This window comes from Vanessa tameamea, chromosome 15 (genome assembly GCF_037043105.1).
Source record: "Vanessa tameamea isolate UH-Manoa-2023 chromosome 15, ilVanTame1 primary haplotype, whole genome shotgun sequence".
Taxonomy (NCBI): domain Eukaryota; kingdom Metazoa; phylum Arthropoda; class Insecta; order Lepidoptera; family Nymphalidae; genus Vanessa; species Vanessa tameamea.
The window spans coordinates 5992444-6013639 of NC_087323.1; the positions used below are offsets into that span (position 1 = coordinate 5992444).

The window sequence follows — 21196 nt, forward strand, 5'->3', positions numbered from 1 at the left end:
TAAGATGAGTGGGATTATCCTGCGTCTATGCACATTGGCCCGTTACAAAGGACACAGAAAGTTTAGAAATAACGTCGCGACCATATTTTTATAGTCGGTCTCAAAGACAGGTAACATTACGTCATCTGTCATATATCTTACTCTGCAGCATCTACAAAATAAACGAAGAGCTGCTTATTGTATCGCTGACAGCAAAGCCGTGGTGCGCCATTGTGCAGCTCCTTCTAAGAAATATAATAGCGACTTACTTGATCCAGAGACGCAACAATGCGTCGTCATTATTTCGCGCTTATCGAGCCCCGAGGCCTCTTTTCACTCTATTTCCACGGTCGAGCGACTGGGTTTGTCAAAACAATTGACAGGAGTATGGGAGGTATTAATATTTACGTTTGAAAAACTTAAGACATTCATGAAAATCTTGAAAAAACCTTAGTAACTTGAGTTTATGATAAATGGATATAAATAATGACGAAATTAATCTCAAACAATATTTTATGTTTATTCATTTATCGAAAAAATGAGTAGGGTAATACAAGTAACCATAATATCTTTAACAAGTTTCGTTAGGATTTTTATACAAATCTTCGTATTGGTGGGATCCGAGAAGCTAATGAAGTGTACCGCGAACACTTTACCCGTGTCAAACTGTCAAGAGCACGTCATATTTCACATGTGTATTTTTGTGTTTTAAACGCTACGTCAGTTCCGATAAGACTACGGCAACTTGATCAGCCTTAGAAAACTTCACGCGTAGACTTTCGAATAGCAAGATTTTATTTGCAGCTGTCATTTATCGTGGAGAATGAAAGAGGTCGAAGGAGGAGGTGTAAACATAATACTAATTTGTGGGTTTGTTACGTGGAAACATATTGTATGTTGTGATACGGTGTCGTGATGCGTTAACATCAGACGACCGCCGGGGCTCCGGTTTCGCAGAAGTGTTTCGCTTAACGCTCTCTGATACCCTCCAAGTTATTTTTCGACAAAAAAATATGTTCCAAGGGAGAATCATGCTGTGAGGTATTATTTTCACAATATTTTTTATTGTGATAAGTTTTTAATTAGCTTACCATTCGTAACAACACTTTTTAAGTTTATTAACGTACACTAGAGCTAGAAGAAACTCATCAAAAAAAATCCGACATAGTAAGTACGAAACAGAACTAATTACCGAAAAAAGCAAAAAGCCAACATAGAAGCAGACATCTTCATGGGCTAAGGAGCACTTCACAGAAAGTAGTTGCCGCTAAGGCATATCCACATGTAGATTGTAAAGCGGCCAAAATTTGAAGCGCGTGTTTCACAGACCTTGCACCGCTACCTGCTACTTTGTGACATCTTGATGTAGGGCTGTTGCTTGCCCTACATTCGTTGTAACTACTACATGAATATTAGTAAAAGATATATAATTGACACTGACTTTTTAACCGTTATCCACGATTCAAAAAATATTATTGATAATTAATATTAATATTTGAATTATTAAAAATACTAAGAATCAATTTTATTTTATTTGTAAAAATTAAGCAACATAATTCTTTGTAAGGTGCAGTGTTAAAATCAATAAGGCGTATGAGTTAGACAATTGAATATTTTTATTTAGTATACAAATAAAATTTTATATTCAAAGTAATGTTACAATATTACAAATGTTACAAATGTTGGTATTCCATATTTTGAATTATATAACTTCATAATATTTTTTATTTGCATTCCTATATTTAATTACAGTAGTCAAATTGAGTCACTGTTTTTGAAGTAATTAGCATAAGTATCGAGTGACAGCCCTAAGAGCTTCATCTGCCACTTGAACGATCGAAAGGTACGACGGCGCGCCGGTATCAGGAAGGAATGTATAGTGGGTGACTTGAACAGTCCCTGTCCCATTCTCGCTCAACCAACTTTCCGTAAGCTAAATTTATGCGCCGTCTCACTCATACACGCCAACATTTTCAATACTTACCTGCGTGAAATGATATACATCTGTTCGGTAGTGAAGTCTCACTCGCGCTCGAACTCTGAAATGGATTGTTGATATTGCCGTCCTTTTCTAGTTTCATGAACAGGGGGTAGACAGTGTACGCACGCATTTGTGTTGGTGTCCGTTTATTTAGTGAACTTGGAAGCTCGCTCTCGTGTTTGTGCATAGGGTGTCGAGCGTGGTTGTGTGCGTAAGTTGTAGAGGCGCGACATAGCTTTGCCGTCTCCATGACTTAAAAGTTTTGTATGGAATGAAACCGACGAGCTAGTTGTGCGCCGGCCGGCACGCTCGACGGACGTATGTTTCGTATTCGCGCCAAACTTCTCCGTAACTCCTCGATTTCAAAAACTTGTCTTAATATATGTTTCAATAAATGATAGGATACAAATTGTGTTTATATTATTTATAATAGAAAATAAAGTGACTAATTGTTTTTAAAGACGCTGAGTGATGTTTATTTTTTTGTGTAACTGCAACGTGTTTGGTTCAACGGACTGAGAAGGTTGGTCGTCACGAAATTCTTGAATAGAGACTGTAACAAATCAACCTAAAACTCCAGCATTTTTCGAACTGCTTAGTTTATTTATACGTAAGACGTCGACAAACTTAGCGAGATATATAATAAATATTAGGTTTTACTCTATCGATTAAATTCATATAAATTGTGTTTTTAATAAGTTAACATTTTGTATACACAAAATAACTTCTCAATAAGACTAGAAATCGAAATATTTTTTTACATATTTTTGCAGACGCTCGAATGACAATTCGGATACTATTAATTGCCGTGAAATGTAATTATCGTTCTATCATTTATTATGAATAAAACGATTCACTTTTGTGGAAACGTTCTTTTGTCAGAATTTTAAAAAATGCCATCGAAAAATTTCAAATATATTATAATCTTTGCTTGTTTAAACCAGAACCGTCGGGTTGAACAACCTATGGTAAAAATAGACATTAAACACAGAATGTTCACAGAACATGGAGTCCCCTACACATATTACTATTAGTTGCCCAAATATATTATTTCTATGTATACGTAAAGATAATGGAAAATATGCAAAATAAGACAAAAGCCATTAAAAAAAGCAATAAAAGTTGTAACTGACAAAAGATTAAAAGGAATTTAAAAACGTTTGACAGAGGCAGGTAAATATATCACAATCCACAAATACCTTTTATTATCCGGTCTTACCATTTGGGATAAGTACCAATAAAAAAAAATACAAAAATATTAGGAACACTTATTTTAAATGAAGAATAAAAGAAACCGTTACATTTGAAATACAATCTTATTATTGTTAGCAACAATAACTTCATCAATGTCATGTTCATTCGGCTTTGAGAAGTGATGAGTCAAAAATATTTGAAACGTTCGTTACGTTATTTTTATTAATAAAAACTAAAATCAATGATTAAATAATGATGACATCGACAGAATTTTAAGTTATTAATGAATCAGCACTATTGGCGACAGCAATTTAACGTTTAATCGAAACGTTTTTTAATTTATTTAATGGTAATATACTATCCGTATATAACTCAATTCTTCATAAAATATGTAAACAAACGATCAATTAAAGTTTATACTTTTCGTAAATTCTAATCCAAAATGTCTCTATTAGTCTGGTCTATGTTAAAAGTCAATCTACTAATAGTAACATGTAATAATTATTATTTCGATAGTACATTTTCATTAATTATTTAATTAAAACGATATTGGTAATGATATCAACTTTAGCATATTAATTAATTACCTATGTAATACATCCCTTTTTTATTTACATCACACTGTTCAAGAACTGAATATATAAGGCACATATTGTTTACGTATAGTTGATAAAAAAAGTACACACATAACTGTGTATTCATATTTACAATGAAGTCATCAATATCTAATGATATAATCCCTCGTAATAATAACTTCGCTGATCTCGATAGCAACAGAGCGTAACGCCACTAACGCCCCCAATCTAAAAGTATTATCCATTGCCACGCTGTATCTCCTTGTCCGAAACAATTGATATCAATATTTGTATCAATAATGCGAAGCAGACGTTTACGTGTATTCGTACGTGGTCTGAATCCAGTGTACCCCTAACCAGAATGCGGACGCAACATTTATTGTAACTATGGATAATGCTTTCTAGCAGAATTTTATTATTTCTTCCTTATGGCATTTAGAATTATTTAATAAAGAAAATATATTTTCGATATGATTCATTTCAATTTCAACTAATTTATAAAATCGATATATGTATATTATAATTGTTTTATTAGAATTTTAGTTTTCTTGTGTAATATTAAATAGAAAATATCAAAATAATTTATTTTTTATTAAATACAAAGTCCATTCTAACAGAAAAAGCTTTTTAGTTGGGCAGGATACCATGTTTCCAAAATAATCTAAGCAAATAAACCTATCTTACCTAAATAAACAGAATGTCTGCTTCAGGATTTTTTTCTCATACGATAGTTATAACCACAACAGAAACGTGACTATCGAGTTCCGTATAGCTAAAATTGTAATGTAATATTGTGTATTTTTTCATAATGAAATTTGAAATTTGAAAAAAAAAAGTAATTGAACACTTGAAGTGATTTAAATGCTTGTAGATATACCACGTGTCGATATTATCTCTGACCAAAACTTCCTTTCCTCGTAAGAAGAAGGCTGGTAATATATTCTACCATGCCGAAGTTGATTTAACACAATCACTATCCATGAGAACGAATTTCAAATGACAAATGAATGTTACCTTTTGAATCATCATGATTTTCTGCACCAAACACATAAGCCTAATTGCATTATAATACGTACCTAAAGATTTAGATTGTCAAACAGTGACTGACTCCAGTTATCACCACAATCGAAGTCAGCACTTGGACATAATAGAACGCTGTGTTTAAAAAATATTTCTTGATTGTTTAAAACCTTAATCAATAATTTTAGTTGAACTCATTTTTTAAAATTTTATACATTATTTTTATTACAAAACCATTTACAATCACATACAGTCAATTTACTAAGTCCTATAAACAATAACTATTCAAATTTGAATGGAAAATTTATACGACTTCTTATTTTAGTGTATCGCGTTTGATTTCAACGTAATTTAACAGTTTCAATATGTATATAATCAATCGTTATTGTTTGTATGTTCGTTATGAGCCTTTGTATCTTGAACATTTCTTGAGGCTGTGGTTGAGGAACCATGGCCTTGTTAGCATTTAATTGATTTTGTATCCGGAAACTAATTAGAATTGAGGTTTATGTAACCGAACAGTATTAATAACTTATAAGCTGGCCCTGACGCAATCTACTATGCGACTAGTATAAGGTTCTTATCACATTATTAAACATTAAAATATTTAAATTAATTAAAAAAAATATATTAAATCTATATATTAAGTATATAATATAACAAATAAAAACAGTTGCAAATTTTATGTAATCTATTCAGTTATACTTTACGTATTTCTTTTTCAGAAATAATGTATGAATAAATATTAAAAATATAATAATTATATCATTTGTTGTAGAAAGTCTAGGTCTAATGTATGCAACATTAGACCTAAAGTTTCTATAACAATTATATTTAAATTGCTACGAAATTTTATCTCGTTTTGTGTTTCTCAAGTAACGTTATTGTATTTCTATTCTTAATAGAATTGTATTTTCTAAACGATTATATGAATAATTCATCAGATACTTGGAAAAACCAAGCAGACCAAAATACAAACCAAAAACACAGTTGAAAAATATAAGTATTCAATAAATATAGAAATATTCAATAAATCTTTAATAATATTTTATTAATTATGTAAAACTATAAGTACTACTACCTTGGTCATTCTAAGTTATGAGTTACTTTCGACGTCCAACATAAAAAACCAACATTTTTTTTGAAAATTGGTTAGAAATAATAAATTATAATTATATGGTCACTCAAATACATTACTTAAATTTACCTAATTTAGTCACAATAGTAACTCAAACACGAAAAGAAAATGTGTCTGGTCTGTCCCCTAACCGCTTCATCGATAATTTTAAATGCACAGAAATATCATAAAATACATATGTTCATTGATATATTATTTGTATAGTTGTTTCAGGAAAACTGCTCGACATTTTCATATTCTATCTATACTACAATCTTATATGTATATTCACAATGAAAAGAGCAAACTTATCCCAAGGAGTCTTCTACAAGTCGCTTACTTAGATCGTCAATTAACACTATTAAATTTAATTCAAAGCCACCACTGGTGTCTCCGAAAAAAACCAACAAAAAACATAGTGATCACTTTTTACATCTACCAAATTAAATTTTTTTATACCACACATTAAGACGATGACCTAATGCTCGGTACCACAAATATTGGTACTTTAAGAAATATTAATCATTCCTCATATCATCAATGCACTACCAACCTCGTGACCTCAGATGTTATGTCCCTTGTACCTGTTGTTATGCTGGCTCACTCAACCTTCAAGTAAAAACACAACAATACTAGGCACTGTCCCAGACGAAATTGCACAAATATCCTACCAGCAACTAAATTATACTCTATATAAAATCCAATTTAAATTAACAACTCCACGCTTTTTTATCACTTATATTACAATCTTGTATCACTAATATAATGGTTTTTAATATGAGCCTTAACGTTATGACCGGTCAAGGAATCCAGAATCTCAGGTAGACAAATAACATGTCTTCAAGGACACATACAGACTCATGTTTAAATTGCATATATGAATACCATATCAAAAATATGATGTAACTGCGATGCTCTCTGGTAAAGCAAACATGCATGCACACTAAATAGAAAAAATATATTGAAACTATAAATAAGGTCCACCAAAGGCAAAGACAACATGTCTGCGGAGATACAAATATAACAATAATAAATAAAATAAGTATGTGCCTTAAATGTATTATTACTTGAAAATGTATAGGTTTTTACGGAATAGAGCCGAATACTCAGGATATTTATATCTCGATTATTCGACTCGAATTAGAGGAGTCGGTAAAGGGATCATAAGTTTATTTTTATTCAATAATTGACATAGCTTGAATATTAAAATTAAAGCTTATTTTAGCCGACTTCAATGCGAGACGTTTGACATACATTGCTTAATTCCTTGCGACTAAACCAATTTTGATGATTTAAGCTTTATTTTATTTAGACAGATTTCCAGATGGTCTCATAAATATTCTTTGACGTACTCTATACTGTTTGTCGGAAAATAGGGAAATTGATTGACATAAATGTAGATTTTTTATAGATTTTATTTAACAATACAAAAGTAACCGGTTTGGATTATTTATTTAAGGTCGAGTATTTTTACAGTAATCGTTTTCTATTTTCTTAAATTTTATATTTATTAGAGTTAATTTATTGACATTTGCTCATTTCTTGATATGTATAGCTCAAATTATTTGACACGCAATATTAATTCTTATAGATTTAAAAACAAATTAATGATAAGCGTTTCACAATACTAAACTTTGATTGTATTAAGGGAAACCCATGATACGACTAGTCTTTTCCAAGCCAATACTAAAATAGGTTTTAAACAAATTGAACCAACAAAAAATTACAAAACAAGTGCTAAAAGTGGAAATAACTTAAATAACATGGGTTTATTATGTACTACAAAACTGTCTGAAGTCGGATCCAAGTCCCATATCCCAAACCCCAATAATGTATGTACTATGTTTCACATGTTGTTCTATTCTTTGCGTTTCCAATTGAGTTGAAACTCAGTACAGTTGGAACATACATACAAGGAGGTCTCTCACATAGTATCAACGTACAATAGATAACGCTAGAGTAGTATCGGATAATTGGTAATGCAACGCGTGCAAGCAATAAACTATTATTATTTATAAACCGTCCATAATACACGAATCACAGGGATTTATTAAAAAGTGTCCTCGTGCTCTTAAAATAAAAATATTTCATCATCGTTTACACGGGATATCCATTGTTATTCTATTAAGCTAGTCCCCAGTCACTATCGGTTAAACGATATTTATTCAGCATACCGTTAAGGAGCTTATAATTCAACATTCTAACATTATTGTATTAATAATTCAAAGAGAATATCCGCTCCGAACCGTATCTCCTCTGGGCAGCCAATTAGCCTGCCTGGATTTCACCATTTTCCTAAATAATGTTCGAATAAAATTAACGATTTATTTGAAATGTAAATCATAACCCCTTTTAATTACAAGTTATGATACAGTTTTATTACCCAATCTACAATAATATTATTTTGATCTTTATATTGTGAGTAAAAGCTAATGTCTACTTAAAAATAATACTAATTTGAGGCAAAATTATATAAAATGATGTACAGATAGGGATGTAAAGTTTATTATTATATATTTTTCTTTAACTTTATAATATAAATGTAAGTTTTCTTTAAAAATGCAACACAGTAAAGTGAAATATTCAAGGTATCTGTGCGGGGCAATTGCATTACGATTTCAAGTTTTGCTTACAAAGGCAATATGCAGAAAGCAAGCTATTTGTGGTATGAAACGGTTTTAGAAACGCCAACAAACTATATAGTTTATTTTATGTTACAACCGCGTTAACACTCACACGTAATAACCTCATGAATTTCAACTCAATTCAGGTCTTTAAAATAATACTCCTTTTTATTTTACATAAATATTATTTAATTTAACAATTAATTTAATCCAATTTAAAAACCTATTGAATTCCTTATATTAATATATATATTAAATTATAGATATTATTAAGTTTAAAAAATAAATAATCTCTGTATAATAGATGAATAATACATGTTTTACGTTACGATTTAAGTATTGACGTGTAAATTAAACGCGCACAAGTATTACTTACCGATCGAAGATGTGTCGGCAGATATTTTTATGGGGCTTAATGACGTGACATGGATACGTGCTGCAGAGGAAACATCAAGTATTGTGTTACGGGGCTCAGTGGTCTTTATCGAAGCAAAATTTCATTATACTCCTACCCCTGTTCCACCTACCATTCAATTGAACACCTTCGCACAATTGGAAGGGTTGCCTCAATGGGTTGTCGGATGAAATTTCTTAAGATTCTTCGGTCATAATGAGCGAAGCCTGTCGTGCAACGGGCAGTAACGGTGTAATTGTCGAACGAAACGAGATCGACAGATACAAAGGCAGATTAAAATCCGCTTAATGAACTCGTATAAAGTAATGTTGCTATTAAGATTTTTGGCTGTGGAATCGTTTTCAATTCTCGTTAAAAGTTTTAATTTTTAATTTCGCCTATATAAATTTCAGTTGAGCTGAAATTTGAGACATTTCAAGATTCTGTTGTAATTTAGTTTTATCAAAGATCTCGAATTTTAATCAAACTGATAAGCCATTACAAATTCTTGTCAGAAGATATTTTATAATTACTTTTGTTAAATTTATATATTGTATGAGATTTATTAAAATCAGACGAAATACAAATATAAAAACATATGTCAAGTATACTGGTAGAGAATTCATAATGAAGACATCATTACTAAACCGGTTTCAATACTTGGAAATGTCGGAACAACGTACACTTGAGACTTGTCGTGCTACATCATATTATTACTCAGAAGTTTATTCTATAACAGCGTTGAATATATCAATTTTACCATATAGCTCAATTAAGACTCATATAATTAAATTAATTAGAGGAATTCCTCAACACGAGTTAAGTCACATAAAATATTTTGATCAAATATTTTATGTGAATATAAGGTTATAATTTAAAAAAATCGGCACATTAGGTATTTAAAATTATAGGGAAACATTAAAATCTGAAGAGTCCATAATACATAAATTGATGTATTATAGAACAATGTATGTATCCAAAATTCATAAGAAAGCTTGTAAGTCGCCGAAAGTCTCCTAAATCGGTTTATATTACATATGATTCATAATATTATCTAACTACTACCCGCGGTTTTACCTGCGCTAAACGTTACTGCTCTGCTTCCGTGAATCATAGGGTGATATTATTTAGTCTATGACTATATTATAATATTCTCAATAAGAAAACACAAAAATATTTTTTTAAAACGGGTAGTTTCTGAGATTGGCGCAAATAAACAAACTCTTCGGCTTTTGTTATATTAGTATAGATATATTTAACACTATCGAGCACGTAACATTAACTTTCACTCAAGTTAATATCAGTCAGCAGTCTCCAAGATATTCTTAACACTTAATGTATCTGAAACATAAATATTTTCAAATGATAGAAGCGAAAAAATCATCAATCTTCGATTTTCAAATACACACTTAACACGTCATTTTGATCCCATTGGATAAAAACAGAATATGAAAAATAACGCCCTCTGTACTTTGAGTTAGGGACAATTTTAAATTTTATTTACTCCCAAGAACCTGCCATCAATTGAAAAATCATTTACGACCGAAACCCACATCATCAATCATCGGATATGAAATGAAACCTTCTTATGGTGTTTTCATATACACCGTTTAATTATGTGTTTGCGAATCATGGCGTTGGATATATAAACTTTTTTGATTCGAGGAATTTACAACCAGTTAAGTTGCTACCGGTTATTTTGAATATCAAAAAATATGGTCATTTTATAAGAAATCTTGTTTATTACTTTGCACCTAATCGCGTGTCTTATTCTGATAACCTACTCCACCCCTTTCGGAGTCCCTTTTTTGAGGCTTATCTATTTAATTCATCGCAGGACTCTTTCAGACCCTGACCGCATTCACGATATCGGCCACATGACGAAGGGCCTAAGGATTCGGGTTAAATTTACCAGAAGACATTTATTTATTCACTGATACCCACGATTAAGATCTCTTTGGATAACTGGTTAACGATGAATGATTATATTTTAATACTATAATGGATTAGATAGATATGGGGCCTTTGAAACGTCAAATTTAAATTATAATGGGTATATCTTGTTTGGTGTTGGTAGAGTTGCATATCGCGGTTTCCATTACACGAGGTGTATTTAATGCTATCGTCAATCGTAATGGTCGGAAAGACCATTAACCTACCCCACAACACAACTTTTTCAATGTGAACTCAAAGGCAAAATTGTCATTTTTTATTTTGTAATGGGCATGCATTGTTGCAATTTTTTATTCCATTATTTCATTATTGGTCTCCTGGTGTTTGCTCTTTTGAATAAAATGACTTCTATGTTTGGCTTTGTATTACATCATTAAACTTTGATTGTACTAAAAACATATACACATATTAAGAGAAAAACAAAAATGATCATAGTTATTATTATACCTTTAAGCATATGCGTTTTATATATCGATAAGTATATTTCAAATATCAGAAAAAACATCGGTTATTGTTGATGTATGATAAAAATAAAGAATTATACAATGAAATACCAAAGCCACTAACCGTCGCCATAACTTTAAAGTGGACTTTTAGGCCTAAGAATCAACATAAGCTTCATTAAAACACGTTCGGATTGGAACACAATATATTTAGTTTTATGATGCTGGAGTTTTAGATTGTTTTTTTTTTTATTAAATAATATTTTACATATTTTTTTGGTTTTGATTTAATTTTATTTCTTTACAGGATAAAAATAATGAATTCAACACGTTAAAATAATTAACAGTTGTGTGGTGTTGTGTTTACAAGTGACTGTGATCAAGAAAGATGCGGACTATGAGAGCCTTAGCTCTATCTGTACGTTGGTTTGCGTTCCTAGTCGTTAGTGTAGAATGGCAAGTCAATACACAGGCTGTGCAACAAACATCAGAAGTAGACAGTTCCTACAATTTTTATTATGAACAACCGTGTTGTACTGGACCCGTTATTAAGAGCAAATATCATGTCAGACATAAGAGAGGTGAGTCACTCGTATTTATTAATATAAAACAATATTTATTATTTTATATACTAAAATATTCATAACTTTTAGGTTACATTTAATCTAGTAGCCGTTTGTATAATTTTCTTAAGCATATTTTAAGAGTTTCTCTCGATTCCCAGAAGGCTCTTTTGCGAATCATGATTCATGATATAGCAGAAAACATCAAACAACATGCAAAACTTTTAACGTGTGTGTGTAAGTCTATCCATGTGTTCTAAACATTATCACGAACACATGCAAAACCGCGACGCTTTCAAGGGTACGTAATGTAAAGTGAGATGGATATATGATTTTAAATAAGCAAGGTGAGACAAAACAATGCTTTTGTTTCAATGCCCTCCCCGATGTCGGGAGATTTTAATACAGTTGTAGTTAATGTTTCTTTATGATCACTGATTTCCTGAAGGTCTTAGTTCATTATTATCGTATATAGTGATGTAACTGTCAGTTAAGTACGTGTTACTTTTTCAACTCGAGTTTATGTCATCATTTAAAACAAACTTTAAGTTGCTTCATTTTTAAAACTTAAAAAAAAGATTAAAATCAATACCTATGCCATCTAATCATTACACTAGAATTGTCTATACTATTTTTATACTAAATATAAACGTCAGTAAAATAAAACGACATCAGTAATTTTAACTCCCCTTCATACATAAAACACGACTCTTAATATTGTTGTGGACTAGAAACTTTTGATTTTCGCAAAGGAAATAATTCACTTTCAAAACTGAAGTCATGTTAGTATGTGCTTTGCCTTTTAAAATATTAACTCGACTTTCCCTGGCCGGTCTAGAACGTGGTCATCTAAGCCGCAATATTAATGTGCAATTTACCGCCTCCATTAAACTGTGGCTTAAAACAGTTCGCTTAGAGCGTAATGAATGTGGAAACTTGAATCATTAAGCCTCGTCACACTTAATGAAAATCCACTAATTCTATACTCAGGTTTAATCACATCACAATCCTCGTTCGATCTATGTCCGATTTATGTATTTAAAATACGAACTATATAAGATATATGTAATATATTTTAATTTAAAATAGTCTCCCCCTTAGTGTCATGAAAAAGCAATCGGCAGAGCGAACTCGGGTGCTGTTTAACTCAACCGTCATCCAAAGTGTCAATCACGGGGATTTCCGAATAGCAAAACCGATTATCGGGTATATTAAGTCGGTTATTGTTATCGACAGCGGAGCTCCGTCCATCCGACCGTGAAGTAGATTAGGGACATCATATAATGCCATATTTTGGTGCCAGCTGCACGCATCGCATGCACGCCTCTAGCAGGCACATTTTTTACATAATTCCTTATAAAATTCTACTTTAGAGAACAAGTCTGTTGAATTTTTATTACATGGGTCATTTCACGCAAAGTTTCTATTTTGTACATTTAAGTACGTATGGAGACGAGAATAATAGTGCTATGTCGCTAATTACAGGGGTTAAAACCTTGAACGATGTACAGGGTCGGTTTAAAAGGGACCGAATAAGCTTAGGATAATTCTTTGCTATCCTGAACGAGAGGTTCGTCACATAGTGTACGTTGAGTGTTATAAGCTACAAAAAAAATATTACTAATAATTTTATTTGGCACTAAGGCCTTACATCTCATAAAATATTTTAATGAACGTTCCTTTTCGAGTAGGAGATAAAGAAATATTATAATACAATCATTATCTTGGCAAGCGATCTTTCTGACAGTGCCCAGCCAGTTAACGCAGAGCTAAAGCAATATATCTTAGCGCACGCCCCAGGCGTTTTTTACTTAGGCCTAACTTCGAACATATTTTTTAAATGTTCGAAAACTAATTATTCAAATTACAAAGTATAAACAGCTTTTATTAACTGAAAGTAATATAAGAGATTTTGTTTGTCTGTTAAATGACGATTCAAAAGTGCTTGTAAATGCCTACTTGAATAAAGTATATTTTGATTTTGTTGAATTGTATTAATATTTTACTAGGATATTAATATTTTACAAAATTTACTGATAACTTTTCGATTTCGTTCCGACAAACTAATAGTAAATTTTACTTATCTATAAAATGTTGGTGAAAAATTGTAAGATAATTTATCTTTAATTTAAAAGACTTTAGTATTATTATTACTTCACTGTTTTGTATCAAAATTGTCATATATGTATGTTATTATATATATATAAATGTATAAGTAATAAACACCTATTACTACCTAAAACAATGAGATATGTTACGTATTAATTTATTTATATTTGACGTATTACATTTTTATTTATTTATTGTTAGTAATAAATAGCTTCGGATAAAAAAAGTCGGAACGACAACTAAAAGAGTTGGATCGCTCTATTTATTTTACTAAGTTGTTCAAGCAAGGAAGCCGGATCGGAGGCAAATGTCCATGCTAGTGGCGAGCAAATAAAAAGTGTATAGAAAGATTTGAAAGAAAGGACGCACTCAGCCGAGCAAAGTGTAAAAAAGAAACACAATGAGTAAAGGAAGGAACGGCGCACAACGTCCGGCGTAGTCAAAACTTGAAGCGCAAGTTGCTTTGACCGCTGACCACATCTCACTCGAACTGTCCAACTCGCTAAATAATGTTCAACAAGACGGAATATTCGTTAGCATTTTAATTTACAAACAGCAAACACTTGGCAAAGTAAAGTTGAGCTGGAAATCTCGGTCATGGATTACTTATGAAGATTTTTTTATCGTGTTATAACATTGTTTTCATGAAACTTTTGATGCAATATATTAAAATATATTGCTCGCTAGTAATTATTATAATTGTAATATTTTGGCAATTTTTGTTTGTATGGTCGTAACTGCAATCTATGCCCATCTTAATAGAACTATTGAAGAAGACACGGGGCGTAGGAATCCGAAGGGAGATGACATTACTTATTTTAGACATTCGTACCACAAAACATTTTGTTTGAAATTTGGTCACGTAAATACGTAAGAAGGGTGTCCCATATCGTATCTTGTAAGCATTGCGATTGTCCATTGTATTCTCACGAGACAAAGGGTTGAGGGCGCTGGGAGGAAGCTTACCTTCGTCAAACCACTTTTTGGAATCAAACGTTCAGGTATTCGCGACTGATCAACCCACTTTATCTCAGCTGCGTTCACGCTTCAACGAATTCTCCAAATCATTGTGAACATTGTAGATATTCGCGATAAATAAATAATCATAGTTTTTTTTCATTCAACTATATATTTTGTTTTTTTTGGTTGTATCACTAGTATAACAAAATACATAAAAAGGTTTGACTGTTCTTTTTAATAACAATATAAGTATATAAAAATGAATTCCTGTATTGTTTGGATTAATTTTAAATATAAAAACTACAACTTCAATGAAGATTGAAAACGTTTTGAGACATACAACTTGTATGTATTTATTATTTCTATATTATGTCAGTAATATTATCCTATTTAAAATATAATTTCAGTTGATTAGAATTATATTGTTTTATAATAATATATAAATACATTCATAGCCTAAAATAGGAACAAGCTTGGGGTCAGCTTCACAAATAATAGTTAACCGTATTCTTTTCAGTTTTCCATCTCCTCGAACAAAATGCTCTTATTCAAAGTGGAAGCAAATCTTTTTCTTTTCTCGTGTTGGAACGTTAAAAATAACTTTGCCATGAAAATATTTCAACGGACAAATATAAACAGTATTTACAATATTCGAATAACAATACTGTTACTACATTTTGATTGTGAAGATTGAGGAAAAATATTACAAAATATAATTCACTTTTTTTTAATGAATAAAAAACTTTATCTTTGTGATAGAAATCTTTTTAAGTAACCGCGTGCGTAAAAATATTAACATTATGAATATCTATACATTTGGGTGTATGTGTGTGTATATATATAAATACACACATTTTAAGTTAATCTTGCATGGGCCACCTGATGGTAAATTTCTCCGTCCATATCCATTGACACTGTAAGAAATATAAACCATTCGTTGCGCTGTCAAGGCCCCTAGCCATTAGATCTAAGATGTTATATCCCTTGTTAATACACTAGCTCTTACACTTATACCCCTTAAACCGTAGCATATTTATTTATAACCACACGAATAATAATTATATGTATATCTTGAGTGAATATTAAACGATTATATCAGAGACCTAACCACCCTACTAGTAAAAATATGTAATATTCGTAAATTATTATTTACTATTTAGTATAACAATAATTCACTAACCACCAAGAAAAACTAAAATTTGTTTGCTAGTGTTATTATTTTTAGCTATTCCAGTTCCACTAACAATATTTATCAAAGATATCTTCGTTCCGTGATGTTAAGGGCCATGTCTTCCTGAATTATGTCGAGATGTGTCTCAATAAATATCGGTTCATTTAGTTGTAACATTATGTAGAGTTCGATAATACTCAGCCGAATGTTATATATCGAATACATAAACATAACATAAGCAGCCTGTAAATTTCCCACTGCTGGGCTAAGGCCTCTTCTCCCTTTGAGGAGAAGGTTTGGAGCATATTCCACCACGCTGCTCCAATGCGGGTTGGTGGAATACACATGTGGCAGAATTTCGTTGAAATTAGACACATGCAGGTTCCCTTACGATGTTTTCCTTCACCGCCGAGCACAAGATGAATTATAAACACAAATTTAGCACATGAAAATTCAGTGTTGCTTGCCTGGGCTTGAACCATCGGTTAAGATGCACGCGTTCTAACCACTGGGCCATCTCGACTTTTATAAATCGAATAATGTTTTGTAACTTTAGTTTGTATTCGATGCGTTCACGAATAGTGTATTCGATTGGGCTGAAACTTTGTATCGTTGTTGTTGATACGAGTCTATAGGTGGGCTCTTTTTGACTATTCGTATAGCGAATCTGGTTGCTGGTCGAGACTTACTTCACTACCCGGGAATTTTCTTATAGGTTAACTAACTTGCCGACAATGCTAAAGACGTTTAGTTTAGTGAGTGAAGGCTTCTGTTATAATGCCTTTAACATACACCAGATTAAAGACATACAAACGTAGATACAAAAACATACAAAAATTGAGGCATTTAAACAAATGTATGTATAAACACATAATGTATTTAGCTTGAGGTAAATAAAATTAATTACATACATTTTCAAATTGTATTTAATAGACTAATATTTCGTTGATTGCGAATACGATTGGATTTATTAAGTACGAGTACGTTCTACAAAGTGGACATTTCGATAATTTCGGATTAAGCGAAATATTATCGCAAAACAATTAACGAAATTATTTTTAATTTACAACGGAAACATAACCGTATGATCGAATTACAATTTGTCACATTACAAGCGCGTTGAATCGGTTATTAATGTCGAATTGAATTCGATCATTACTACCTATTAATAGTAACTATCAGTATAAATTTTAACGAAGTAATTAAGTAAACAGTTTTAAACGATTTTAAAATATAAATACATTTACGATACTCTCTACAGGGGATGTTCCCAATATATTTTTTATTTCATTGTTGTTTAATTAAATACACTAAACCACTTGCCTCATCTATAAATAGGCTTCAGAATATTAGATTAAAGTCATCTTTTATGAAATTAATCCTCGCATCCTTAGTTACGTTGCCGCGGCATATAAATTAAATTTTGTTCAGCACTCTATCCTCTTTAGACCTTGATCCGTCCACATTAACTTTATAACGCGCTGCTTTGTTCACTTTAAAACAATTGTGGTTGCAAAGAGATCCACAAATTCCAGTCGTAAAATACTCATCACGGACTAGCTGACGTCTACTACGACCATTGTTGGTGAAAGGCATCAAAATTCTTGCCGTCTGGAAAATTTCATCCTTTGTTCTCAGAATGCCCGAACGTCGAAGCCGAACAAGTTACTTAATCTCTGCTCCATCCCTTTTATGTTCCGTTCATCAATACTTTTAGAAGTTGCACCTCAATCGAATTTCGCAACCTCGCTACTTGTTCCTATGTCATTCTTTCTCTTACAATAATAGCGTCCGTCTTTCTACTTTTATATTAGTATCAAATAGATCGATTATTCTAAAATAATATACAGTCAAAAAATGGTGTCTCATTACATCATCACCGTAAGAAATAAATAAATTTAATTTCAATTATTACTTACAATTTTATCGTTTACAAACAAACATAAAGACTAAACTTTCTCTACTTACGTACATACGTACTTAAATATAATTTACAAGAATATTTAATGTATAAACTAATAGACACAAACACAAAATACTCTCATAACTAAAGTCACAATTGCTCAAGTGCTAGTTATATTTCAAAACGTACATCAAAAATGCAGGACACAAAGATGCACATTTGTTTTAACTAATCTCCATATATAATTTATTCTTAGAATGAAATGTTGCAAAAGAATAAACTTTATGGAGATCTTTGTGAAAATGAACAATATACTCAGCGACTAACACTACGTTGGCTTAGTAGCATTTGCAATGTTAATTTTATTCCACTTTAGACACCGCAACGTTTTTAAAATATCCAGTTGAGTGTATGTTCTACCCTTTAATATTAACAAGGCACTTCAGAAAAAAACACTTAGTTTATTAAATTAAAATATCGTGAACAATTCATAAAAATGGTGGTAAAAATGGTGATTTATTGATGATGATGATATGATTGGTTGGATTATAATTATGACCTAAAAAGATTCGAAACTAAAAGTTAAGATACTAAAAATTGTGATAAAATTCTGATATTTCTTAACGTTTATGTATAAAAGTGTTAGTGAAGAAACTTTTCTTTTAAAATTGTTTTTACTTATAAAACTTAGTACTATTTAAACTTGCTTATAAACAAAGTAAAAATATTATAAATATTTCCAGCAAGTTCCCTTCAGGTCACGCAGATTTCGTGGTCATTATATTGAAGTCATTATTCAAACATGTAACAAACTTTTTGTTCAGTTTAATTAAGTCGGTAAAGGTAACCCAATGTATTATTACAGTATATTGCTATATATTGGCATATATTTCTATGCAAGTGGAATACGAACCATACGACTTTAAAATACTTATGATCTTATCAATTTAAATTAATTCTTTCAAAGCAATAAGTATTGGAAATATTAAGAACAACTTCTAACTATTTATTTTCATAAAAAAGTAACTCTACTTGAGGTTTGGGAATAAAATATTTTAGTAGATCCTGTCCAACAAATAATAAATTGTTACAAAACAATTTAGTGAAATTGTGACAAAATTATAAACTGTAATTCGAAAAAGGTTTCAAGTTGTTTCCGCTTCCATAACGTGTAAATCCGATAAAAATATCTACATAAAACAATTCATATAACTATCCGTACCCACAAATTTCGAGTCATTGCATTACACGTTCTTGTTAGTTAGAAAACTCGTTCTCTTTTAAAATTTTCGTTTGTGAAAATAATGGAATAAGTTTAATTAGTTTCTGTTGTCGGTGCCTAGTCTTAATTAAGCTTCGAATTTTAGGTAGACGTCGACTTGTGTAATTTTTGTTCCGGATACCTTAAATTTATATTGAGTAACCTTTTTAAATAAACATGATTAATTTAAAACCATAAATAATAAACTTAATTAAAACTAGTGAAATATTTTTAAACACAGCTATTTTGTTTTTAATAATTACATTGAATTAATAGCAAATCAATAAAAAATAAAATATTCTTAATAAAAGTACATTTTAATCATCATATCAAAGAATTAAGATGAATGTAAAGCTTTCATTGGCTTGGAAAATCGTTTCTACCGCGAAGAACGAGCGACTACAAAGGAAGATCAGTAGTTACTTTTTTTACAAATGATATTAATAGTAAACAACACATAATTAGATGTAAATATCCTGAAAGAAAATCAACGAACACGAACTCTACGCTATTTCATGATCTGTCTATTCCTGTATTGTGTAACTAAGACTTATCTAGTAATGTTAAAGGATTTTTTAATATACTAAAATGAGCCGTTAATAATACCAACGTCGACGGATCGGATTAGACCCTATATCTTATCCTAGAAAGGAGATGGGGCTCTTGCCTAGTAGTGAGACACTTACTGGCTATTACGTTAATAATATTTATGTATTTTATTTATAAATAAGCAATATTTTTTTCGTTACATTGACGTTCTTCAACGATTTAAAATTTAGGTTTCACATTTTATTAATTAAGAGAAGGTTTATATCTTTATTTTAATAAACATATTATTATAAACACTATAAATTAACATAAAATATATAATACTTGTTTAAATCCTTGGATCCTCTTAATATTTTTATATTATATAATTCGAAACGTATGCCATTTTATTATCATTGCTGTTTAAGGTTCGCTAAAACGCTGTGAATTTCAATGTAAAAGTGCCATTTGTTCAATATACTTTTATAGCAGCTGTCTTCGAAGTTATAATAATAATCATAATCCTTTATTTCGGTGGCGTGTGTCTCGAATTCTCTCGCAAAGGAACAGCGTATAGTTCGATCAATACGTACATTTAGTTTATTCGAATGCATTTCGTCAAAGGTAATTCGATCCAACTGAATCGACGTCCTTTTGTTTTGGCACTTATACGCCTTTAGTTTGTTTTTGCTGTAATACAATACTCAGACGTTCGTGTTAGTATTGACACTTCGCACCAAAACATTAAAGCGATGAAAAAATCGTTTGATTCGGAAATGTTTTCTATATTTAGTTCGATATTCGAAACAAAAGATCGATATCGTTGTCCAGAATAATATAATCGCTGAGGATAATTTATGTACGGGAAAGATTACACAAGACAAATTTTTCATTTGTATGAGAACATTTTACATACGTTATAAAAATGTATCGCTCCACAAATACAAATTAAAAATATGCCCGTGTAACAGAACATGGTTAGAATATGAATGACGTTTATAATAGGCAATTTTGTTGTAACGAAACCTGTCTCCCTAAAAGATATCGTCAATCATGTATTTCATTCAATCCGCGAAACAAAATTGATCTACAACATTAAGCGTACATTTACGATCATGATATAAATTGCCTGATATCACCGCTATAAAACAAACCACAGGATTACCGATTTAAATTCGTCGATAGCAAAGCAGTTAAAGGGAGCCTTTATAAATTAACGATGCCAATTTCCCTAATGACATTGTAAAAGGAAAGTTTACGATTAACGTATAGACGTATATAACAATACGTACACCGTATATAATTGTATTGTGTCGTTGTTTAGTATTTCGTGACGTTCCGTTCCAAAGATCTGCGCACACTGTTGTTAGTCCTTGAATTTATTTTATATTAATCGATATTATCAAATGTTACATAATCAA

At 31.1% G+C, this 21196-nt stretch overlaps 1 protein-coding gene across 7 annotated transcripts in view; it reads left to right on the top strand.

Annotated features, from left to right (window-relative positions):
• The window catches only part of LOC113399104 (semaphorin-2A), a 343072-nt gene that overhangs the window by 228659 nt on the left and 93217 nt on the right, over nt 1-21196 (top strand). The window contains exons 1-2 of one of the 7 annotated variants that reach the window (XM_026638141.2): nt 2237-2483; nt 11588-11861. The exons of 5 other annotated variants lie outside the window; for them this stretch is intronic. In XM_026638141.2, the coding sequence (XP_026493926.2) occupies nt 11669-11861 (193 nt within the window). In that variant the 5' untranslated portion in view covers nt 2237-2483; nt 11588-11668. Of the gene's footprint in view, nt 1-2236; nt 2484-11587; nt 11862-21196 lie in introns of those variants that run through there. One more of the 7 variants, XM_064217027.1, reaches the window with a different exon arrangement.